This window comes from Ctenopharyngodon idella, chromosome 12 (genome assembly GCF_019924925.1).
Source record: "Ctenopharyngodon idella isolate HZGC_01 chromosome 12, HZGC01, whole genome shotgun sequence".
Classification (NCBI taxonomy): Eukaryota; Metazoa; Chordata; class Actinopteri; order Cypriniformes; family Xenocyprididae; genus Ctenopharyngodon; species Ctenopharyngodon idella.
This window is the reverse complement of record NC_067231.1, coordinates 18,725,250-18,751,955: the sequence shown is the minus strand read 5'-3', so window position 1 is coordinate 18,751,955 and position 26,706 is coordinate 18,725,250. Positions and strand designations below refer to the sequence as shown.

Here is a 26,706-nt window from a genome sequence, read left to right as displayed (position 1 = left end):
CAAAAACGGCATTTATTGTTTGCATTTCGTGATAAACTGGACAGAATTTAAGGGATGAGACTTTGTTTCTTATCGAAAGTAACAAAACACAGAGCTTATTGCGATTATTGGTGGTTAATTGTGGTTAAAAGTGGTTAATGGGCTATACAACTAATGGGCTGTACAACTTTCGGTACGAATACGTATACCGTTACACCCCTACTGTCATTATTTACTCACCATCATTTTGTTCCAAATCTGTATGACTTTCTTTCTTCAGTGGAACATACTGAATGAGGTGAAGAATATCCTGGCCACTTTTGCAATATAATGACAGTGACTGAGGAATATAAAAGTTAAACAGAAGCAAAAGTCCACCATATAACTTGTGCATTATATTCCAGGAGTTATAAAATCATACAATAGCTGTGTGTGACAAACAGGCTGAAATGTAAGTCATTATTGCCTATAGATCACTAAATCATTCGGTTAGAGAAACAAGAAATGGATACAGTGCTTTTTTTGTTATTTATTCCAATTTTGGAGTTTGACTGCCCGGATCCTCAATTTACTATTATTATATTATACAGAGTGGCCACAATATTCTTTAACAATGTACCTTTTGTGCCCCACAGTTGGTATGACATGAAGGTGAGCAAATACATGTTCATTTTTGGGTGAACTATGCTTTTAAAATCCCATTATTAACCAACAGCCAATGTGCTTTTTTATGACCAGAGTTTCAGAGATGGATTTTCACACATCACTTGAGGGGACACACAGTCACACACTTCAGTATCTCCTAAACACAGAAAGAGATCCATGCTATATGTTGTGCAGATGGAAACAATGGATCATAACTAAACTAGCCAAATATTACACCTCGCCAGGAGCAAGAGAAATTACATTACTTAAACCAACTAGTCTACTAAGAATAAAACCAAAAAGACCAATATATAAAGTCTTCAGACATGAAACAACCTAGAATGATATACATAATGCAATTAACTCAGAGAATATATGATAGGAAGCAGTGTAGAACAGGATTTGATTTTATCGATCTGGATTTGACTAAATTGGTTTAATAATAATATTGTTATACTTCTAACATCATCTTCCCTGCCTACGCAGATTTAGTTATGTCAGCAGAAAATTTGTTTTAGAAGCAAAGAAAGTTATTAAATTCTGATGAGAGATTATGAATACCAGAAAAACATGCACAATAAGAGGGATATTAAAGTGAATAAATCTTTAAATTAAGTCTTCAAATAAAATACAAACAAAAACATGGACCCAGCTTAACGAATGAATGCGACGTGACCTTATATTCCGCACTCACAGAGTCAGTATCATTAAGATTACATAAGTGTAGGTATAATGAGAAAGAAGATGAATGTGCCAAAGCCTCTGCCCCACCAGGGAGGAACAATGTTAATAAATGATGCACCATGAGGAGATCAAACTCAGCCTTTGACACAAGATGTTACATACAAGGTTCACTGATGGAGTGTAAGGTCACATGCTAACATCGTCAGCTGTCCTCCCAACACCATCCTACAGAGCCACCTGCTGTAACAACAGAAACAGAGAGAAACGGGACGTCCCCGGCCTATTTTCCATTCACAGCCACTCTCATCCATTCCGTTTAAAAACAAACGCATTATTCCAGCCTTGAGGAAAGGGAGGGTTACCTCTCTAGAGGTTTTCACATACAATAAAGATGTTAGACTACTGTAATAAATGGCAAAAGGTTAGACCCCAGTGTGTCTTCTGTTGTGCTTGCTATTGGTATTTCACACTTAAAACCTGTAAGGCCAGGTGTGCTGAGCATGTGTGTGTTTGCTCTTTCTGTCATCGTGCAGGAGAAGAGAGCATTCGGAGAATCACTGGGGAAAAGGGCAGAAAGAGTGCAAATGCTATCCTGAGTTATGACCTTTAGCGAAAGAAAAAAATCCCCACAAAGCCAAGCCTAAGGCTAACGTCTACAGAAAACTCTTAACTATTTACTAATTATTCTGAAATTTAAAACGTGGTGTGGTGGGTAGCCATTGTCCCAGCCCTTTGCCTGGCAGTGTGTGCGTCAGCATGCATAGGTTAAAAATCTGACAACTTGACCTTTTGCTGGAGATTACTTTAGTGAACTCATTAGCATGACTGTGCTCCAACGCACACGCCATTCTGTGTAAACCAATGAACGTGTCATGTACGAGGAAAAATATCTACATACAGCGAAGGGCCACTAAAATCTGAAAAAAGTTTTGTTAAAAAGGTCACATGTTAAATATGTCAGTCAGTGTTGCTTCAAATTAATCTATTATATATATATGTCTATTGTGCAAGATTAAAAAACACCTTTCATTTAGCTTCTCAGCATATTTGTAGACAAAAGTTCACAACAAATTCAAAATAAAGCGACATTTTTTTTTACAGAAAAATACAATAAAAATGGTAAAGTAAAAACCTGTTAATTGGTTAACTGTAAGTTACCTTACTATATACAGTAAAAGAAACTATACATGGTTTAGAAACATCAAATGTAATTTTACTGTAAGATCCTGTCAAATGTATGTTTTTTTTTTTTTAAGTAAAAAATGAGAATTTTTACTGAAAAACAATAAAAGGACACTCCAGGAAGTTCCTGTGTGATTATATTTCATTTAAATTGTTTCGTTTCTTCTTATTTTTGTTATTTTATTGTCCTGTGTTACCGTGATGGTATTTTGTTTTTGTGTGTACGACCCTGTGCAGCATATATACACAAGTATTAGCCATGCTCGTGTTTTATGGACAGGCCACTCACGATGAGCTCGATTCATCATGTGGCTTTCTATTGTGCCACCTGTATTATTGTGGTGGATATCAGCACATTTTGAGGTAAAAGCATATTTTGGTAGTTCAAGTAGATTGGTAAATTAACATTAAATCACTTAATGACAGCATTTTTATAGTGAAATTCTGGCAACAACAACTGTCAGTTTTTATTGCGTTTTTTTTTTTTTTTTTTTTTTTGTGAAAGATTAAACTGAGATAAATGAGTGTTTCTTCAACTTAGGAATTACTTTACCAAGGAGAAAACATGAAGAGCATGTTTAATATAAGATGTAATGTTTTAAAAAAAAAAAAAATAAATGTCACTTGTGAGCATACAATTAGTATTATGCATTATTTCCAATCAAGCTACATATTTTTTTAATTATGCAAAAATGGGTATATTATGTAACTGTAAGCATTTGGAGTACAAAAAAGCGATGGATTTATTTTAACAAGACAAAAGATTCTGCCATTTTAATGAAAAAAATATGTAAAACATAATGCTATTAAACACAAAATGTGGTTTGAGACGGTGGTGGAAATTACAGGTTGGTGAAATATTTATGATTTCAGAAAAATGTTGATTTTTTTCTGATTTTTTTTTTTTTTTATCTGAATGGACAGATTTGAACACCCAATTAGAGTGACCTTAACAATCCCAACAATGTTCTTCCTCAGAGAGTAAAGCACACTTACTTTATGGGGCAGAAATATTGAGTTGACACAGGAAATCAAACTTGCAGTGTCCTCAGCATCAGGCTGGCCGCAGATAACAATCTACGAGAAAAAATAAGACACTGTTACATGAACAGAACAACAAACTTGTGAGCAAAAAAGACGTATGAACCACAAATGAGAATAGAATGAAAGGGTCAGAGCTGCTCGTATGGTACTGTAATGAGGTGGGCAGGTGTGATGGGGAGCGGGCTGCCCTTAGCTGGACCTTTAGCTTGTTATTCCTCCTACTCTGATGACTTCTCTGCCACTGGTGAGCTCTGATGGCCATGACACATGTTCACAGTTCTTACAACTGTCCGGGAACAGGAGGAAACTTTGGAAAAATGCCCCGACAGGGAACACTTTTATCCAGCAGCATCATTCTTGTTGATGTGACAGATCTGAGCGCTAACGGTCTTCATAGTGAAGACTGTTGAACTAGCTATAGCAAGGGTCACACTGATATCCCAAAAAAAGCTAATTAGGGATCAGATACACCAATCAAAAGTTTGGGGTCAGTAATATTTTTATTTATTTATTTATTTATTTTTGTAAAGAAATGCTTTTATTCAGCAAACATCACAAAACATTCCATTTAATGTTTTTTACAAAAATATTAAGAAGCACAACAACATTTTCAATATTGATAATAAGAAATGTTACTTGAGCACCAAATCAGCGTATTAGAATGACTGATGAATGATCATGTGACACTGAAGACTGGAATAATGATGCTGAAAATTCAGCTTTGTCATTACAGGAATAAATCATATTATAAAATATAATAAAATAGAAAATAGTTATTTTATTCACAATATTACCGTTTTCATCAAATAAATGCAGCTTTGGTGAACATAAGAAACTTCTTTCAAAAACATAAAAAATAAATTAAACGAACTCCAAACTTTTGAACAATAAAATATATATACATATACATATATATATATATATACACACACACACACACATATATATATATACATATATATATATATATATATATATATGTGTGTGTATATATATATATATATGTGTGTGTATATGTGTATGTATATATATATATATATATATATATATATATATTTACATCCAGCACTTTAGAATCAGTATTGGCCAGCTGCTCATGTGAACAGCGTCTGCCAATACTGAGCCGGCGTTCTGACGTAGAACCTGGAAGCGCTGGACGTAAACAGCATAAGACAATGACACAGAAGAGAAGATATTGTTAAATAAAGTTTTTTTTTTTTTTTTTTTTTTTTTCGTTTTTGTGCACAAAAAGTATTCTTGTCGCTTCATAAAATTAAGGTTGAACCACTGCAGTCACGTCAACTATTTTAACAATGTCTTAAAGGGTTAGTTTACCCAAAAATTAAAATTCTGTCATTTATTACTCACCCTCATGTCGTTCCACACCCGTAAGACCTTCGTTCATCTTCGGAACACAAATTAGGATATTTTTGATAAAATCCGATGGCTCAGTGAGGATTGCATTGCCAGCAAGATCATTAACACTTTCAATGCCTAGAAAGCTAATAAAGACGTATTTAAAACAGTTCATGTGACTACAGTGGTTTAACCTTAATGTTATGAAGCGACGTGAATACTTTTTGTGTGCCAAAAAACAAAATAGTTACTTTATTCAACAATATCTAGTGATAGGCGATTTTAAAACACCGCTTCATGAAGCTTCGAAGCTTTACGAATCTTTTGTTTCGAATCAGTGGTTCGGAGCGCATATCAAACTGCCAAAGAAAAATAGGTCTTTAGTAGCTTTCTGGGCATAGAAAAGTGTTAATTGTCTTGCTGGCAATGCAGGCCTCACTGAGCCATTGGATTTTATGGAAAATATCTTAATTTGTGTTCCGAAGATGAACGAAGGTCTTACGGGTGTAGAACAACATGAGGGTGAGTAATTAATGACAGAATTTTCATTTTCATTTCAATTTTCATTTTTGGGTGAACTAACCGTTTAAGGAATACAAAACAGCATCTATTGACCAGATGAAAGGACTGTAATATCCAGTAATATGACATGAGAGCATATGGCAAGGACTGAGAAAAATCCTTCAGCTTGGCAAAGACACTTAATCTACTTCATGGCATTAGCCATAACATTAGCCTGGAGGCGGATGCATTCAGAAGTGACAGTGAGACAGTACTGGAGAGAAGTTCACTTTCAGGTTTTCGGAGCATGAAGTGTATAGGTTTTTTAGTGGGACTTTATTACATTCAGCCATGGTTTGTCACCAACATATGCTGTGTCTCACATGCTGATTTGCTGTTGTCTCAAACAGGTTTATTAAGCAGCAAGACTTTTATGGTCCACCAGCTTCACTGGATGGTTGTGACACCTTCATGATCAATAGGGCCCCTAAGTGAGTATCTTCCAGAAGGCTTGGCATGGTCCACACATGCCTGGGGAAGTTCAGGATGGCTCCCCAGATGCTGAGATCATTAAACTTGCGTGCACAATTGAGAGCTTCCTGTCAGGCTGTATTACTGTCCGGTACAGTAGCAGCAAAACACTGGACTGCAAGGACATGCAGAGGGTGATGCGGTCAGCTGCATATAACACCGCGGGTGTATTGGTCAACCTGCAGGACATCTACACCAGATGGAACAGGAAAATCATTGAGAATTGGAGTCCCTTGATCAATGATCTATTCTCAGTTCTGCCTGGAGTCATAATTCATTTTCATTTTCTGGCAAAAAGCATTGTTCACTGTTTATTTACTTACACCGCTGCTTAATATGTATATATATATATATATATATATATATATATATAGGGCTTGACATAAAAAAACCTCTTGGATTTCATCAAAAATATCTTAATTTGTGTTCCGAAGATGAACAAAGGTCTTGTGGGTTTGGAATGACATGAGGGTGAGTAATTAATGACAGAAATTTCATTTTTGGGTGAACTAACCCAACCAAAAAAAATAGATTAATCTTTGTTAAAGCTGTGTTTTGCTGTTTGATGAACATTAATGACAGACAACAGCAGGTATTTATAGGCTGCTGTCACTTTAAGACCTCATGCATGGATTCAATATAAGGATATATTATATATATGACATCCAATTACTTTCTCAACTCTCCATGTTCACCTAAGACACAACCAACTGTGTTTACGAGACAGGTATTTTAACATAATTTTGTGTGTATATGTCCATCCAAATGCATGGAAACGCAAAAGAGGAATCAATTCGGAGTTCACGCTCTATCTGAAACACGTCTCTCTCTGTGTGCGCGCTTCAGGTGTGTGCGGTTGTGTGCACAGATAACAGCACGCGAGTACAGCATTAAATTCTCCTCTGCCTTTTCCAGCACTAGAATGGTTTAAAATCTATTGAATGTGTAAGCTAGCAAGACAAAACACGTGAAAATCACTCTTTGGTGGTTAAATCATTAATCTGCGAATCACATGTGTGCCGAACTGTGGAGCTAGGTCCGTACGGATCACGGATCAACAATGATCCGTTTAACCCCTATATATATATATATATATATATATATTTTTTTTTTTTTTATATTTATATACTGTATATATATATATATATATATATACTATAAACTAATAGTAATGTTGTAAGCATATAGTGGAAAACTGCCAAAAAAAGACTTGGACCAAAGACTTAAGACCTGGCCTTGAGAGACTTGAGTCTGACTCTACCTTAGAGACTTGTGAACATGTCTTTCTTAGTGTAGTATTCACATTCGAGGGAAAACATTTCATTGCCATTGCATCAGCTGGACATGATGTGACAAGTGAAACCAGACTTTTAAAAATCATATTCAGTACCTGTGGACCAGTTACCTGTTTAAGGGTGTAATGTTGGGCCATGACACTGCGGACCATGTCTGGCAGGGCAATTGGCACCTTAGTCAGTCTATCAGAGAAGGCAATCAGTAATTCCTGAGATCGTTGTATCCAGTCCTGCCGGCCTGTGAGGTGGGAGAGCCGCAGCAAGTTCATGGCTGAGACAGAGTTTGCACTGGGTTCAGCACCATCTTGATCTGAAAAAAAAAGAAAGAAAAAAACACAATGGCATATCAGTCAGATAACCAGTCCAGTGCAGAAGCCATTGATGTAAACAGTCTGGCTCCTAGAAGAAATGGCATCATAACATTGATGGTTACAATATCAATTTAACCGGAGTACATTTATCAGGTTAAGAAGAGCTAAAAGTGCCTGATATCACAAGTGAAGTGGCTCTAGAGCTGTGAGTTGATTTACTTTATCTACTCTTTGTTTGTGTATGTGCAGAGGGAGTGCTGGGAGTGGGTTCCCGTGCCTCGTGTCACAATGTAATGAGTTGACTGCATCTGGGAGCTGAGAGGGATGGAAGCGATGACTGATGAATAGCAGCAATGTTGTCCCAACCAAACACATGCAGATGATATCAGGTAGCTCACTATTTAGAAGACACATGTGGCAAGCATGGCCATTTACTGCGTGCAAGTCATGTCAGGATGAACAACCATAAACTGCACTATAAATCTGGGTTTTCTTAAATCTTGACAAGTTGGGAGTAGTGAATTAACAAATTATGGTGGAAGAAAATAAGTATTGATCATAATAAATTGTAATTGTGAATGTTGACAGTATAAATGGTTTGTATGGCTTTTGTGTACTGTTGATGAAGTTTAGTGATAAAGCTTGCCACAAAATACTCATTTGTCTAGTTTATAAAGAGACAGGATAGTGTGACCAAACTATATTTTCCAATCATTCTCTTTCTTGCAGCAAGTGCATAGCTAAAGCATCAATTGCACATCTAATGTTGCATTTACTTTGTAGCTTAAAAATACAGTACAGTTCAAAAGTTTGGGGTCAGAAAGATCTTTTGTTTATGTTTTTTGAAAGAAATTAATACTTTTATTCAGCAAGGATGCATTAAATGAATCAAAAGTGACACAAAAAAAAAACACTTCTATTGTTACAAAGCATTTATATTTCAAATAAATGCTGTTCTTTTGAACTTTCTATTCATCAAAGAATCATGAAAGTATCACGGTTTCCACAAAAATCTTAAGCAGCAAATCAGCATATTAGAATGATTTCTGAAAGATCATGTGACACTGAAGACTGGCGTAACGGGCGCTGAAAATTCAGCTTTATATAATAAAATAGAAAGTAGTTACTGTAATAACATTTCACAATATTACTGTTTTTACTGTAAAAATCCAAACTTTTGAACGGTAATGTAGCTTCTTAAAGGATTAGTTCACTTTCATATAAAATTTTCCTGATAATTTACTCACCCCCATGTCATCCAAGATGTTCATGTCTTTCTTTCTTCAGTCGAAAAGAAATTAAGGTTTTTGATGAAAACATTCCAGGATTATTCTCCTTATAATGGACTTCAATAGCCTCCAAATGGTTGAAGGTCAAAATTATAGTTTCAGTGCAGCTTCAAAGGGCTTTAAACGATACCAGACGAGGAATAAGGGTCTTATCTAGCGAAACGATGGGTCATTTTCGAAAAAAATGTAAATGTATATGCTTTATATAAACAAATGATCACCTTCCAAGTGCTTCCGCCAAAACCATACTTTCGTATTCTTCAAAAAGCTTACGCTGTATGTCCTACGCCTTCCCTACGCCTTTTTCCTTATGAAAAAAATGTAACTGGCGCTGCGTTCATTACGTAAGTAGAATAGGGAAGGCGTAGGATATACAGCGTAAGCTTTTTGAAGAATACAAAAGTACGGTTTTGGCGGAAGCACTTGGAAGGCGATCATTTGTTTATATAAAGCATATACATTTACATTTTTTTCGAAAATTACAGATTGTTTCGCTAGATAAGACCCTTATTCCTCGTCTGGTATCGTTTAAAGCCCTTTGAAGCTACACTGAAACTATCATTTTGACCTTCAACCGTTTGGAGGCCATTGAAGTCCATTATAAGGAGAATAATCCTGGAATGTTTTCATCAAAAACCTTAATTTCTTTTTGACTGAAGAAAGAAAGACATGGACATCTTGGATGACATGGGGGTGAGTAAATTATCAGGAAAATTTTTTTTGAAAGTGAACTAATCCTTTAACATGCCTTTGATGGTAAGTGAAAAAGCTAAAGAAAAGATGACTATGATTATTATTATGATGATGATTTATAAACTCTTAATGTAGAAATTCCCAGGAGGACACAGCATTACATGCGGTCAATATGGAAAACAGGCTTTCTATAAAATACAAAAAATTTGCACAGCAACAAAAAACTTTTAAAGGACTCTTGAGCCCAAAATAAAGAAACCCTATAGCTTTATTTATAAAAACAAACAAAAAGAAAAACTAATGGCTACACTGCCTGTGGTTTCTTCGAAACAGCAAAGCTGACTGGTTTTCATTTTATCTAGTTTGGGCAAGGCGTAAAATGCAGAGTGGCAGGTGCTTTGGGAGGCAATCCGTCTTCCACCAACAGAGAGGGGTGAAGGGACTCAGTTCTGACACGTGACGGCACCGCACGGCTCCTAATGGAGCCAACTCTGCACGCTTGGCTCACTATATAATGGCCCAGTCACTCAGAAAAGATGAAAAATCTGCCTTATGTCCATTTTAATTTATCAGAAGCAACAACAAAAACATAACAGTTAGCTTTCTCTGCCCTTATCCATATCTCATTGGTGTCAGTGCCATTTTCACAGTGCCATCAGTCATAGCCCAGGCACACTGGTGTGACTATTCGCTCACATCAGCTCGTACTTCCAATTCCTGGGGAGAAAATATGGAGCCAAACCATTCGGGACATTAAGCCCCGGCACTTATACACTTCGAAAGTATGTGTGTGGATCTTTTTCTTTTTTGCCTTGTCGTGGGAGACAAAAAAAGAATGAAAAATCACTCTTTCATACCACTTCCATAGCAATGTCACGCAGAAGGTGATGAATGGTGCACAGCGTGAAATAAAAGGGATGTGGTGTTTCTTCAAGGAAATATCAATTGCTTTAACAAAGCAGCCTTTGATGTACTGGATCAGTCTTCTATATTGGTCAAGTTCTACCCAGAAACACGGAGAGGGCGGAGGAGGAGATATTACAATTCATCAAAAGATGGACTGGATTAGAAATGGTGAGAAAAAGGCAGTGTGTTTGGGTGAGATAGAAAAGAGAGAGGGACATTACAGCATAATGAAAGACAGTGATGAGGTTACGTAAGGAGAGAATCGGGCGGTTTCAGCAGGGTACGTCTGGCTGAAACAGAGTTACCCAGGCGAGGGTCCATAAGAGTGCAGTGTGGTGGTGCTATCAGCAGTGACAGCAGAGCTCTGTGGTGGAGTGATGCAGAATGCAGACTGACAGCTACAGATCTTCATCATCCTTTCCATGACTCATAACCACCCACACATTCCCTATAGGAGTCCACAGCCTCTCCACACCCTTAGTGCAGGGTACCGTCACACATGATGTCAGTCCTTACCCTGTTTGAGAGCCAACAGCAGTGTCGGATCTGAGGGGTCGCTGCAGAAGTAGCCGCTTCCCTGGGAATCCCAGAAGAGCTGATCCTGCCTCAGCTGGAGTTCTTCTGCCCACTGCAGCCAGCGGACCCTTTGCGTGGCCTCAAACAGGTCCAGCAGCCCACAAACCACAAACGTATAGTCATCCAGGAAGCCTGAAATGGGAGATGCACTGGAGAGAACATTATAGAGAACATTAGTAGGGAAGGTCAAGATCTTCTGTTCTTATACAAATACAAATTCAATTTCTTGTTAATGTCGGGTTGACCTGCGTAATAATGTCAGGTTAATTTGCACTGGGTTGATCGACAGAACATAAGCTCTATTGACTGCAACTGTGGCATGCTGCCAATTTACCACAGAAATAATTTAAACTCCGAAAGAATGGAAATCGCATTTAGTGATGCATGTATCAATGGAAGCCTCAGGGACAAGAGATCCTGAGTTTACAGCAGGAATGCGAAACTGGTAAACTCTACGAATATCTCATATCCACCTTATTTGCTATTTCTTGTGAAGGTGCGAGACGTCTGATTCGATGGCTGCTTTAGTAAATGACTAGAAGAATAAAGTGCAAAAAACAGTAAAACTAGTGCGTTTATGATTATGATAATAAATTAAAATGATATGATAATACCTTACAAAAGATAGGCAGTTTGGAGAATGGATGAATGGATGGATGATAAAAATAGCAGATTGCAATGTCAAGCAGTATAACGGACTGTTTTTGTACAGTTACAATAACTGGAAGCAGATTTCACAGGAAGCCTTGCACATTCAAGTGAAAAAATGGCCACACTCACTCCCATGTTAAAAATAAGGTGGATATAAGAAGTGCTATTTTAGTATGATTGAGGTACTATTATAGTTTTTTCAGATTTTGAAATAGTATTTATTTTTTAATTTCCATTTTTCAAGTTTTAGTAATTTTGTTGAGTGTTTTTGTCATTTAAAGTAGTAGTTTAAAAAAAAATAGACTAAAAGTCTATATAGTTTTTATTCTTTTTTTTAGTTTAGTTATTTTAGTATTTTAGTTGAACTAAATGAGAATGAGAAATGTTGCCTTGACAATTAGCTGAAATAAGTTGTTAATATTTTATTTAATTTCAGTTAATGTAAATTTTATTTTAGGTCTTAGATGGTTCAGATTTTTATGGTCTTAAAAATTAATTTTAATTAAAATAAACCTAGATATAACCTTTGTAAGGCAATCCTATCATACCATGCTAACACAGTAATAAGTGTTATGGTTATACTTTCCAAATGTGACTGTGTGTGTCATGTGCATATATGCATATATATAAGAAATAAACCAAAATTTATTCAGACACCTTGAACATTTCATTCATTATTACATTTTATTCACTATAGTTTAAAAAAAAATGGTAATAAAATATGACAAGATCTCAGAGTTAAACTGTGTCAGAAAAAAATAATCTTAATTATGTCAGATTACACTTAAGCAAAACATGGTAAGGTCAAAGTGTCTGGATAATTTTTAGTCCCAAATTGTATCAATTTTACTGGTTGTCCACTGTATGAAGAATTTTTGGGTATGTCACAGTTTACTTTATTTTGCTATCCTCACTTACATAAATGAACTATAGTGTCCTGCACCCACCAGAAAAAAAAATAGAAAAAAAATCTAGTGTCTGAATAATTTTTGGTTTGACTGTATATATTAGTGAAGTGTGTAATTTCTGTTCAGTTAGTGGCACCATACGTAATTGCAAAAAAACTCCCCAGGTCTTCCACGGGTTGACAAACAAACAGTCTCAGCACTGGTTGCACCAATGCTGTTACAACCAACTTATTTGGGCTGTTCAAACAGACTGCAATTCAATTTAATGCAAGTAGTGTTGCTGAAATTACACACCTTCCCTTTAAAGACACGATTTACTGGAAGGAACGACAGATCTTTTATTCTGTACTGTGATGTACATACGAGTGAAATTGTAAAAAAAAATGTAGGGCAGGACTGATTAGATGGAGGCAGATGGAGCCAGACATAAGCTTCATTTACATAGTCCTTTGAAAACCAGAAGAAAGTTCTCCAAAAACTGACTTGTCTATTAAAAAAAAAGAAAAAAAAAAGTGGAGGCAGAAAAGTATCTGTTTACTGAAAGTGAATCTTTTTCCTCACTGAAGCCCTGCATGAATGCATTATAGCCCGATGGGAAAAATACACATCACACACTCACAGCACAAGTTAAAGTTACTGCATGAATTGCTTCCTATTTCAGTCTATTACAATTGCGTATGTCCACATGGTACTGCTGTTCTTATTTCCAAGTGCTTCACGTTGATTTGCTGCCAGAACTGGTTGTTGCAATCCATTACATGAAATCGGAGGGAAATGTAAGAAGCAGTCATTTAGCCTGCTGCTCCACTTCTATAATTAAAAGGACAGTTCACCCCAAAAAAAGTAAATTTTCTTACAAAGGAAGTAAAAGTTACACTTATATTGTATGGAAAAAGAGCAGTTTGCTCAATAAATGGGTTTGGAATTACATGAAGGTGAGAAAAATATGATATAATTTTTTATTTTTTGTGTGATCTGTATCTTTAATCATTGAGCTTGACAGAAGAGGGCGTTACCTTACCAAAACCAAGGGGTTTTGAGTCGGTTAGTGGGACGCTGCCTTAAGATGAAAAAGCTCTGTGCATTGACTGACATGCATACAAAGATATTTAGCAGGACCTTTGTGTTATAAAAGTCATTCAAAATTCCTTTTGAGGTGGTGTCACCCAAAAAGATTGCAAAAGTCTTTGAAGTTTAAAATAAATTTGATTCAGATCACATCACCCCTTGTCCTCAGACCCTTAAACAGAGGTGGCACTGTAGCCAGCTGAGTGTGAGGAAACAGATAGTGACAGGTCTGAAGATAGCACAGTGTCGGCAACAGGACGGACGAGGCGGGTCTAAAGCTGGGAACTTAACCTCCGTGGTTCTTAGTTCAAACGACTGGCATTCCAAGGGATGAAAAATGTCATGAGGTGTCAATGAGGAGATCGCCTTCAACATTTGACCCCTTCCATGTCATTGCCTCAAGCTGTCAGATCTAATGCACTATTCAAATGTCATGTACAATAAGTGCCAGGTGAATTTGGAGAAGAACCTGGTGACTAGGTTGTAAACATATGCATATATATACATGCACACACACTTAGTGACTTTGAAAAGGGACAAATAGTCAAAAGCACCCACCTCACAACTTGCAAGACTTAAAGGATCTGCTAGCCCGAAGCAGGAGTTAACTGGACTATGCTAACTAGCCCTTTATTGAACTGTGAGGTAAGTTTCTTCTCAGGTATCCTCGACCCACAGCAGGGTTTATGGGCTCAGAGAAAAATATGACTCCTCTGTTTCATTTTTTTATTTTTTTTTCTTCCCAGTGAGACAACAAAACAAATCAGCCTGCCAGTCAATTTTTAATGAACAGCTCTCCCTGGATTTTTCCATTCCCTCCTTGTTCATTCTCTGTATTCTCACCAGGTGATACAGTCTCTTCAAAGTGCAGCAAAGCCACATCATAACTTCTACACAAACCTGTCAGGAGACCGAAGCTATAAAAAAGAGCCTAACCTCTATCTATCTTAGGAGCCAGAGGGCTTCTTGTTCCAAACTGATAGATCTACTCACTATGCAGTATGATTTTTATACAGCTGAACAAGATTTGGAACATTTGCCACATTCCTTGGAATAACAGCACAGCCACTGGATGGTTCATGAATAATTCACCTGGCACTACATTTTTTACCTGGCCCAGATACTATAGCATATTTCTTCTATTACAATAAAAGGCTCTTAATTCCATTTGAGAACTACAACAGTCAAGTAACCTGTCTCGTTCTTATCAAACACTGAAGCCAGATTTTCTCTAAATGTTTTCACTGTATGGCACAGGGCTATTTAAAAGATTAGTTGACCCCAAAATGAACATTCTGTCATCATTTACTCACCTTCATGTTGTTCCAAACCCACATGACTTTCTTTCTTCTGCAGAAGACAAAAGGTAAGTCTGTTTTCCATGCTCTTTTCCAAGCAATTATAATGAATAGGGTCTAAAGCTCTCAAGCTCTAAAAAGCACCATAAAAGTATAATAAAAGTGGTCCATGTGACTCACACACTATATTCCAAGTCATATGATAGCTTTGTGTGAAAAGCAGAGTGAATTTTAAACCATTATTCATTGAAAATCTTGAATTTGACAAGGAACATTAAGGTGGATGTCATGAAAGAGGTAGCTATGTCTGATTTGTGAATGAATCCTTCTTTTGAGTTGAATTTGGTTCACAAAACCAGTGTGAGTAATTCATTAAGAAAGCAAACTGATTTGATTCTAGAGTTTCCTCGCTGACTCAGCAGCTCGCTGGAGTGAATAATGCAAATTTCAGTCTTCTTCTCACACTGTTATGTGTAGATAAACATGCACAAATCAGAATAAATTCCAAAAGTCTTTTTAATAGACCAGGAGAATACGCAGGAGAAAATCAACAAGGAAACTACACTTTAAAATAAACAACGGAGAAACTAAACAGAACTAAACATAACCCTGACACACACAAAGCTATCATATAATTTCAGAAGACTTGGAATATAGCAAATAAGTTGCATGGACCTTGTTTATAATACAGTTATGGTGCTTTTATGTCCTTTTTTTAAGCTTGAAAGCTTCAGCCCCCGTTCACTTTAACTGCATGGAAAAGTAATATGGTATCTATAACTGCATGGAAAATTCTAAAGGTATTTTGAATGGCATAATGGTGAGTAAACAATGACATTTTCATTTTCTGAGAACTTTTCCTTTAACTGTGGATGTGGAATATTCAAAGTGAGGAACAAAGCAAGAGAGTAGTTCCTCTTGAGGATGAAATCAGGTGGCCAGAAACACAAGTAATTCCCCAGTAAATCATCTTCTTGCTGGGACACCTGGTAAATTATTCTCGGTGAGGGAAATCCTCCAAAGGCAATTAAAAACAAACCGACGCAGATTTTTACATCTCGCTTAGACAAACAGATCTGAGCAGAACTGCAAGAGGAGAAAACATCTCATCCTACGCTAACTTTAAAGTAAGGCCAATCAGATGATTACAGAGGGAGTGTTCCTCCTGATTAAGCATTATGCAATGTGCACAACGAAGCAACAACATATTTTTTCATTATCCCATTGATGAACACTCAAACAAAAAGGTTAAAAATGAAGGTGTAAATATAGCCCGTTTAGATCAGTGATAAATGGTAAGTGGGTTAACTCATAAAAATGATCAGCGTGGCTTGAGAAGCACACTCAGCATTGTGGGATGACCGATGTGCTGACACAGTGTGGTAATGAGAGGTACAAATGAGAGGTTACCCCAAGAATGAGGCCAGTGGATTTGTGTGTGTGTCTGTGGGTGATTTCATATGTGAAAAACTTCATATTGTGCTGATTCTGGGTCATTTCTACATTAGCAGGAAATGTGCCAAAGCAATTAAGACTTGGAAGCAAGACAGAATGTGTGCTAGTTTTCTTGGCCCACTGTGAAGACACATACAATACAACCTCATCAAAATCATTGTTATAATTTTAGTATTATTTATATACTATAACAGAATTCATTATTTTGAATCAGCTTTTATTTTCATTTTTAGCAATTTTGTTATATGCTTTTGTCATTTTTCTATTTATTTAGTACAGAGCCCCACACTTGACATGCAGGGGAAAAAAGTAAATTTTGCGCACGATTTACTATTTCGTTCCCTCGATTTGCTAAATCGTGCGCACGATTTACCATTTCGTTCCCTCTATTTGCTAAATCGTGCGCACGATTTACTATTTCATTCCCTCGATTTGCTAAATCGTGCGCACGATTTACAATTTCGTTCCCTCGATTTGCTAAATTGTGCGCACAATTTACTTTTTCGTTCCCTCGATTTGCTAAATCATGTGCACGATTTACCAATTCGTTCCCTCGATTTATAAATCGTGTGCATGATTTAGCAAATCGAGGGAATGAATTTGTAAATCGTGCGCACGATTTTGCCTACAAATTTTTTTTCCTGCATGTCATGTGCAGGGCTCTGTTAAGTTTAAGTTTCTAATATTATATCTAATATTCAGAGTTTATTTTATTTCAGCTTAATTTCAATTAACAAAAACTTTCTACTGTATACTTTCCAATGACAAACCTGAATAAATATCCTGTTTTTTTTTTTTTCTTTTAAATTCTCATTTTAAATTATAATTATATAATACATATTTTCATAATTATAAGATATTTGATGTAGGTTAGCAAACAAACAGTGTACAATCCACAACAATCAACCTCAGTGCTATGGCAGGCTGAATGCATGTTATTTTTGGACAGCCAGAAATGTTCCTTACACTTGCTCCACCTCCATGTTATTTCCACGGTAACAGGAATGGAGAATCCTCTGGCCCTCTTCGTCCCACAGGTGTTTTTGGAGAAAATAAGCTGCTCGCTCAGCCCTTTCGAGCAGAGCCTTGTCACCCAGCACGGCTCCGACACGTGCAAACCCGGACAACATCAGCCCTGACCAACCGAAGAAATGGGAGTGGACAGATTACAAGCTTTAGAAAACCTGACCATGTTCAATTTTTTCCTCCAGCAAAAGTACTTGAGCAAACAAACTCAAGAAACTGCTAAATAAATAGGTGGATGGAAACATAGCTACTGTTATGAAGCATTTCCAGGTTAATTGACCACATAACAGTTTTATATCAATTCACCTCCTTCCTTCCGAATTGATGCAAAGTTTTGGATTAGTATTCAGGAAGAGTTCTGCCCCACAGATAATGAAACTCTCCCCTAACGAGAGCTAAAACCGTTTTGATAAAGGTGCAATAAGTGCCAACTAAGACAGAGGAACTTTGAAAGGAGAATGAGTCTATAAGATCTAAAGTACAATGTGTTCAGAGGGTCGGGGATCACTAACAATAGTCCTGTCAGAGCTCTGTGTGCCTGTAGCCCAGACATGTCTCACGGCTACGCAAGTGGGTCTATCAGGTTTGATTAATGCGAAGGGTTACTCTGCAGGTAGCAATATCCAGTCTGTATGCATTAAGAATGTAATGGAGCGTAGCTTTGGAAGGAACACTTTCATTAAACAATGTCTCAGGCTTTCTTTAATTAAGATATCAGCTCATTAGTCACTATTCTTTGAGCGCTTTTGTCAGCTAGAGCTCCAAAGGGGCCTTGGCACCCTGTGAAGGCTTTGATATCCCTTCATTAAAGACAACGAGGGCAAAGACCACAACCCAGAGGTCCCCTCTGTGGGCTTTTAAAGGCCTGGCACCACATCTAAGCGCCCCATGAAAGAACTCTAACATAGTGTTGCTATTAAGGCAAACCCAGACGAAAAAAAAAACATTTAAGGAGCTTGTCGAACACTGGACCTTGTTCACAAAAGTGAAATCAATAAAATCAGAAGGATACGAAGGGGGTACATATAGCTTCAGGGGATGCAAGCATTGCAAATTTTCTTTATGCCTCAGCCTTTTATTGATTCTTTTCCTGGTTCCATGCTCTGGGATTTCCAGCAGTATATTAGTGGATGACACTTATACATTCTTCCAATCAGGATGCAGGAAACTTACCATTCCAGGAAGCTAGCATTTTGGTGTCCAGGTGAGGAGGTGGGCGGGCTCTCCGTACCTCGGCCAGCTTGGCCCTGGCATCGGACAGGAGCTCGGACAGTCTGTCCATGCTGATGCCAAAGTGAGCAGCGGTGAGCTCCACTGAGTAACGCACAATCAGCACATTTTGACCCTGCAGCTCTCCATGGGGGTCCTACAAAAACACCAAGAACACAAGAATCAAAAACAAATCAGTAAATGCACATAAAAAATTCCTACTATTAAAAACGAATATCTATCATAAAATTGACTTTGTTCACAAATTAGGTGTCACAAACATCAAAAGCTAACCACTGATTTTTGAGATATAATGTGACAAAATATGTCAGACAAAACATGTTATTAGTGTTATTAGTATTAGAAACAATTGGCCTCCTGATTTTAAGTAGAAGATATATAGTACATTATTTGTACAAATGTACAATTTCATCTTATTTATTGTTTATTTTCTTAAAACCACCAGTCATTGGACCTTCATGACCTTAATTTTTATTTATTTTTGTTGTGTAATGTATGTATTATTTGTTGTGTAATATTATACATTATATATTTTAACTAGACCTTATTAGTAGCAGGTTTCCTGCACTACTTTTTGCCACTGCTGAATGTACACATCCGTGGTGAAAAAAATCATACACACCTAAGTTGTGAGTGTGAGTTTGCAGTTTGAATTGAATGATAAATAGACTGAGTACCGCCAAATAATAAAAAGAAGATGCATCTTTTTTAGAGTTGTCATTTCTCTCTGCACCCCCAAAATAAACACACTGTGGAGGACGATTTATGAGAAAATGACTCTTATGATCTGGATCTTTTAATGAATCAAAACAGATCAACCGGAGTAGTCCGCTTCACGAAGAAATGACTCGTATGAGCTAGTTTTTAATGAACTGTTTAAAAAGACTCGCACCCTGCATCTGAATATGCCTACTTCCCTTCCCTTCTATATAGTAGGTGAAAAATAGTATTTAAGAAAAGTAGTATGTCCAAATTCATAGTATTCATAAAACAGTAGGCGAAAAGTACTGGGATGATCTACCACTAACAGTGATATTCTGAAGTGCACATCTGATGAACACTTTACTATTCCATGAGGCCACAGAAGTGGAGTTGTGAATGGCAGTGAAGCAACGCCACGCCACAGACTAGGTGACAAAATGGTGGATGTATAGTGTGTACAAATTTCATTAATTCTACACATATTCATACCATACCAGTTGCGAAATAAGTTTCAATTTTCAAACCAAATGTAGTAGCAAACTACTAGACAGTATGTGATTTCGAACACAACTATAGTCTAACGAATCCTTCACTGAATCATTGCACAAACTCACTGAATCAGCCAGAGTGGATTCTGAAGAATCTGATTCACTAACTTAACTGCAAATCAGAAATAAGGCAAGATTTGTGTTATGGTCTGCAAAACATGATGTTTCGCAGACCATAACACAAATCTTGTCTTATTTCTGATTTGCAGTTAAGCGTTCTTCAGCTGGTTTAACTGACAAAGTGTAGATATTCGCACGACTTTTCTTTTGTAATGGTATTTCAATAATTATTTTAGTAGTTGAATGCTAAACTTGCAAATAATCATTATAATTATTTAACAGATTAGTTTATTTTTGTGTATATATTTTTGAATTACAGCAAGGGAAAACAAACATTTTGTAAGGAAATGGAAAAAAAAAAACAGGAGGCTGCATATAAACATCATTAAATACCTCTGAAAATTAATTTAATCCAAAATAATTCTTCTATACATAAACTTTTATTTCTTTCAGAGTTGTAGCCAAGAATCAGTGTAACATGGTCAGAAAGGTTCTGGCTCTCATGAAAACCTTAAATTCCCAAACCTGAGCGGGATCCACGTTGCCTTGTTCTTTCACACCGTAATGATGCATGAAGATATCCGCCTGTGTTGCGCCTCCTGTGGCGCCTTCCACGATGTCAGGAAGCAGCTCTCTGATCTCTCCTGCTGTCCACACACAAAACGCTCCCTCTCTCTTCTCAGTGGATTCCGCCGTGGGAAAGGAATCTGCATCCTCAGCGCTATAGAAACCTCCAGACTGCAGAGGGCAGCACAATGCTCAAAATCAAATGTTTTTTATTTATTTTTTTGCCACTTGTAGTCTGTTTTCGAAGTTACGTTGTGGTTTCTTGAGGGAATCATTACTTCTTGGCCACAAGTTATCTTGTTAATACATTTCAAACATGTTATGTACATTACACGTTCATCATGCAGTTATTGAAAGTTATTGAAAGTAGTTTTTTTTTTTTTACAAACGTGTATATTTTGGGTCAAAGGGAAACATTAACATCTAATGTAATTCTCACAATAAAAAATATGAGGTTCAACGTATGCTTTTGTTGGTACCTAATTACTCCATAAATCTTCAAAAATATGATTTTCAAAATTTGAGGTGGTTTTAATTGTGTGTCGTCAAACCATTCATCATCACAAGATGGCTGGCGCCCAGTGCTAGAGAGTGGAGGAGGGATAACCTCAAAAAGGGCTTCGACCTGGCGATTTTTCAGTGCTTTTGTGGGTCAGTGCTGATTCAGCATTGACTGATGCCAAATGCGGGATTTAATGAGGGAGAAGAAGACTCACCTTGTCACTTAGGTCTCTGGAGACGTAAAGCAACACGTCACGAGCCACATCTGCAAATAAGCTTTCCCCAGATACCTGCAGAGATCAACAGCCACAATAACACCACACCCAGCCAATGCCAGATATATCGTTGGTTCATTATACAACTCTAAAAATCATCTTAACTTAGGCTTTTGATATATAACCACAGAATAAGCTATATATATCACCAATAAGTCCTTATTGTGTCTACAAAAGTCATTATGGCTTTCTGGACATATTATCTGGAAAGATAAGAGACAGAAAATATATCATATATTAAAATATATTACTTGAAAACACAGAGACATATTCCCACCTGGTAAGCAGTGATATAGGCCACAGCAAGCTGGCCTTGATCATATAACATCTTTTCAAAGTGAGGAACATGCCAGGAGGAGTCTGTGGAGTATCTGTGAAAGCCCTGAAAGAAAGAAGAGCATTGCGTTCAGTTATGTAATTAAAAGCGAAGAACTGATTTTTAACATCATATGTTCAAGACAGGTTCTGAATACACAATTTTTGCATGTCACCTGTGCCACATGGTCATGAATGCCCCCTAGTGCCATCATACGGAGAGTGTGAAGGGCCATTCGCAGTGCTTTTGCTCCCTTAGAGCTGGCACGATTTACTGCCCAAAATGACATCAGGAACATCAGGTTCACTGCGGAAAAGAAAAGCACAAAGCCATTTTACACTATTAATGTAAATGTGTATTTGTCAGGTAATTATCTCACCAGACAGGTGGCCAACAGGATATTGTGTTCATTCTCTTTGTGAGTCTGTTCTAATAACATATTAAATACTGTACAGGTTTTAGTGATAAATCCTTTCAATTCATGCCACTATTTGTTTACCTGGCGAAGGGAACTTCGGCGCCTCTCGAAAACCTCCATATTCTTCCTCATAAGAGTGAGCCAGCTGCTGGTAACATCTGTTGGCAACATCTGGACCAAATGGAAGAGTTTCTCCAGGGCTGGCAGAGATTTCTGTCCCCTTCCTGAGGGCTTCCAGTACTCTCTCTCCACTCGACTCCAGGGTTTCTCTGTTACTCTGCCACTAAAACACATAGTATGAAAATCCTCAGAATATTAGAGCACCATAGTACAGGGGTTGTCAAACTTTTAATCTCACTGACACAAAAATATGATGATCTCCATGTAGGGGACCCTCTTTGTAAATATAAATGCAGCTATATTTTTCATGCAGAAAGACCCTTTTAAACTGTGAAAATATATTTTTTTAATGTTTTTGAAAAGTCTCCTATGCTCACTAAGGCTGCATTTATTAGAAAAAATGCAGTAAAAAAAAAACAGAAGTATTGTGAAATATTAAAAATAAATGTTTTCTATTTTAATACATTTAAAAATGTAATTGATCCCTTAATTTCAGCAGCCATTACTCCAGTCTTCAGTGTCACATGATTCTTCAGAAATCATTCTAATATGCTAAACCGGTGCTAAACGCTGAAAACAATTTTACTGCTTAATATTTTTGTAGAAAATGTGATGCATTTTCTTCTTTGATGAATAAAAAATTAAATAAAACAGCATTTATTTAAAATATCTTTTTTTTTTGGTAACAATGTAAAAGTCTTTACTGTGACTTTTGATCAATTAAAAGCATCCTTTCTGAATATATATATTAAAAAAGACTTCTGAACGGTAGCATATATATTATTTGGAAAATGTTTACTTTCTACTAATTTAATTGTTTTAATGCTACTGTTAGATTTAGAATCCTAAAGAAAAACAAAAAAACTAGTACTGTTAAAAGAATAAAACAATAGCAATAATGTCTAATTTGGTAAATTTAACTTTTTCTATTATTATTATTACACAGACCCTTTAGCACCCTCTTGTGGCTTCTGGACCGGATGAGATAAGACAAGATAAGATAACCAAAGTAAAATAAAATAAAAACACTAATGTTCCCAAAAAAAATGACATGAATGAGGAATGAATACATACATGAAGGAAATTTCAGTCTCAGTTCTTACTTGTTCTATAATTCTTGAAAGCACAGTTTTCAGTCCAGGTCTTCTTCCACTGTCTCTGGGTGGAAAGTAAGTGCCACCTATGAATGGCCTGAGATCTGGTGTGAGCCACACGCTCATTGGCCAGCCACCACCACCACTTGTTGCCTGGGCAGAAAATATTAATTGTATTTCAATCACCATGACACTTTGCAAGTTACAACAATGAAATTTACAAGTCCAAACCTGCACAAATGTCATGTAAACTTTGTCTACGTCAGGCCTTTCCTCTCTGTCCACCTTTATACACACAAAGTTCTCGCTGAGGACTTTTCCAATCTCCTCATCTTCAAACGATTCCCTCTCCATCACATGGCACCAGTGACAGGTGGAATAACCCACTGTAAGCAGTAATACGACAGTGTAATAGAAGATGGACCACCCATCCAATATGTTTTCAAATATACCATTGTGTTACCTGAAAGAAAAATGGGCTTGTCTTCACTCTTTGCTTTATCAAAGGCTTCTTGCCCCCATGGATACCTGTGAAAAAAAGAAGAGAAATACATAAAGTGAAGTTATATTAGGAAAACTATAGTTTATACACAAGTTTTTAAAAGCATGATTTCTGTTGATGTTTTCTCCAAAAAATTAATCATCTAAACTGTGTTTTACAGCAAGGCTGAAGATCTCAGAGCCCCTCACCAGTCCACAGGGTTGTGTGCATGTTGTAATAGATAGGAAGACTTCTCTTTACTCAAGCGATTGGTGTGTTTTGGGGTCTTTAATCTGTCCAGTCCATCACTTCCTGATGCCATGCTGAAGAAAACCACTCCAGAAGGCCTAAAACAATGAGAGAATATAGTTGTGGTAAAATTGATACTGAACTGCCCTAACTGAGTGCCACCGCTGACTAGACGGCCTATGTAAACAGGGAGCCAGGAAATAATAAAAATAAAATAAATAAAGTACAGATGAAATCCATACTGCATATTGCTTAAATTTGGCATGAAACGGAAGTTGCAATAGTCTTTTCTTCCCGTTAGTGACATTAGAGTGAAACGGCTTCTCGAACAAGAAAAAATGTAGGGTGGGACATGATTTTGTCCATTGGAAATCGACTGGATCATTGGATCGTTAGGTTTGCTGTTGCTGAGATCTCATGTGAGTGACAGGTTATCCCACCCTCACGACAAAAAACAATTCATCAGAGAAGAGATGAGATGTCGCTGCAAGAGGGAGGGGAAGTTATTTTGATTAAAGGGATAGTTCACCCAAAAATGAAAATTCTGCCATCATTTACTAACCCTCAAGTTGTTCCAAACTTGTATAAATTTCTTTGTTCTGTTGAGCACAAAGGAAGATATTTTGATGAAAGTTTGTAACTAGGCCACTTTGGGGCACCACTGACTTCCATAGTAGGAAAAAAACTACTATGGAAGTCAATGGTGCCCCAAAACTGTTCAGTTTAACATATTCCTCAAAATATCTTCCTTTGTGTTCAACAGAACAAAGAAATTTATACAGGTTTGGAACAACATGAGAGTGAGTAAATGATGACAGAATTGAACTATCCCTTTAAAGATTACAAGGGCATACAAATCTTTTTAAAAAATAATGATGTGCACGGATAAATAATTTATAATAAATACTGCAATATCCCATAAAAAATCTGATGTCATGGTGACTTTAATTTGCAAGCAGTATAAAATGAAATTAAACACATCTGCTGAAAAACAAGCTTAAACCAATTTTGCTGCTCTTAATAGGCCTGCTGGTTTCACAGACAGGGCTTAGATTAAGCCAGGATTAGGCCTTAGTTCAAGAGGGACATTTCAATAAATTTTATAAACATGCCTTAGAAAAAAAAAAAAAAAAAACATTACTGTTGTGCATCTTAAGACAAAACAATGGCACTGACATATCATAAGATCAGTTAAAACAGCTCAAACATGCATTTTAGTCAACTAAAACCAGCTTAAACTAGCCAGCAAACCAGTTTTGACAGGGAATGTCAGATTTTTATATGTAAACAAACATTTAAGGAACAGTTACAGTCCAATAGCATACGATTTACTATAAGTAAAGAAGTGCTGTGTCTCAAATCTTAGTAAGCTGCCTATCTAGACAGCATTTTCTACGCATTTGAACGTCAGAACGCGACTATTTTGGGATCAGTGTTTAGAAACATAGGCATTTAAAGTCTTTGGGCAAGGTCTCTGTGTTAGCAGCAGTGCTAACGAAGTCTGCAGCGTTTTATAACCGGTTGTGCGAGCATATCAGACATGAAGCGCTCTGCCTGAGAGTATGACTGACTGCGTCAGAGGTCAGTGCCTACCTGAAGTTGTCCCAGGACAATCTGGTACTGGCAAGCACTGACTTTTGTCTAAACTGGAGAGCTTGTGGTAGTCCAGAGCACCGGCTCTTATATAAAGTATGGTTGTCTTTTCGCAGAAAGGATCTGGTGAAGAGCCTGGCCTGTGCGATGTGTTTGGTGGTGGTTGATGATGTAGTCCATGCGAAACCTAATCTCAGCATCATAGATCCGCACCGACCTGACCTTGGTGCGGATTCACGCAGGGAACTGTCAGTGGAGTGACATGAAATTCATACATGCACCACTAGATGTCGCACGAGATCTGTTGTAGGTTTCAGTCTTTTAGATGCCAAGATTTATCATCCTATGAGGAAACTATTTCTAAAATATTATTTGGAAAATATTTAGTTTCTATTAGGTTACATTATTGTTTCCTACTCTTTATAGTACTGTACTGTTCGATGCATTATTTATTTATTGTAATCACATTTTTGTGTTATTTATTCACTTGTTTATTTGTTTGTTTGTTTGTTTGTTTTAATCTAATTTGTACTTATTTTAATCTTTTTTATATAATTATTAATTCAATTTAACATGGTTTGAAAACCCCTGTTCAAACTTTGTCAATAAATCAAAACTTTGGTCTAGCCGTAACGTTTTACCTAACTGATCTCTGGAGTGACATTCGCATGCCCACTTCTTTCCTCATTATTCATTGTTGTTATTTAGTTTGCAAGTTAATGCAAAATGTAAATTAAAGGCTTTTTGTATGTGACAAAGTGACCAAGTTTTGACCAGACATCGCATTATCATTATTTATTTTTTAAATTAAATTTATTTCGATCTCCGAACATAGTGTTTTCTTAAAGTAGTAGAAGAGAAAATACAACAACAAAAAAGGTTATATTAGGAATATCATTGTTTTAAAAAAGCATTCACATTTTCTATAAAAAAAGCTCCCCCTTCACAACATTTCTCTTTGCTAAATGAATTTAACATATGTTTGTGATGCCCTTTAATTTTAAGTTCATTTTTTTGTTTCTTCGTATTTAAATTATTGTTGTGTTTCGATTTATACTTACAAAATGTGTGAAATGTGTCAAGAAAGTAAAAAAAAAAAAATTCCTCATTTGACCGTTAGAGGACGCCTGTAATGTAACCCGGAATTAGTAGTT

General features: G+C 36.7%; 1 protein-coding gene across 1 annotated transcript in view; it reads right to left on the bottom strand.

Annotated features, from left to right (window-relative positions):
• Positions 1-25,828, bottom strand: part of spata20 (spermatogenesis associated 20) — a 43,817-nt gene extending 17,989 nt beyond the window's left edge. The window contains exons 1-15 of the mRNA XM_051915000.1: positions 25,553-25,828; positions 23,920-24,057; positions 23,693-23,757; positions 23,461-23,615; positions 23,239-23,382; positions 22,097-22,298; positions 21,773-21,903; positions 21,559-21,663; positions 21,222-21,296; positions 20,464-20,676; positions 18,572-18,764; positions 17,339-17,507; positions 10,933-11,141; positions 7,328-7,527; positions 3,487-3,567 (exon numbers count right to left, since the gene is read on the bottom strand). Coding sequence (XP_051770960.1) covers positions 3,487-3,567; positions 7,328-7,527; positions 10,933-11,141; positions 17,339-17,507; positions 18,572-18,764; positions 20,464-20,676; positions 21,222-21,296; positions 21,559-21,663; positions 21,773-21,903; positions 22,097-22,298; positions 23,239-23,382; positions 23,461-23,615; positions 23,693-23,757; positions 23,920-24,057; positions 25,553-25,755 — 2,283 coding nt within the window. The 5' untranslated portion in view covers positions 25,756-25,828. The remainder of the gene's footprint in view (positions 1-3,486; positions 3,568-7,327; positions 7,528-10,932; positions 11,142-17,338; positions 17,508-18,571; positions 18,765-20,463; positions 20,677-21,221; positions 21,297-21,558; positions 21,664-21,772; positions 21,904-22,096; positions 22,299-23,238; positions 23,383-23,460; positions 23,616-23,692; positions 23,758-23,919; positions 24,058-25,552) is intronic.
• Positions 25,829-26,706: the final 878 nt, after the last annotated feature.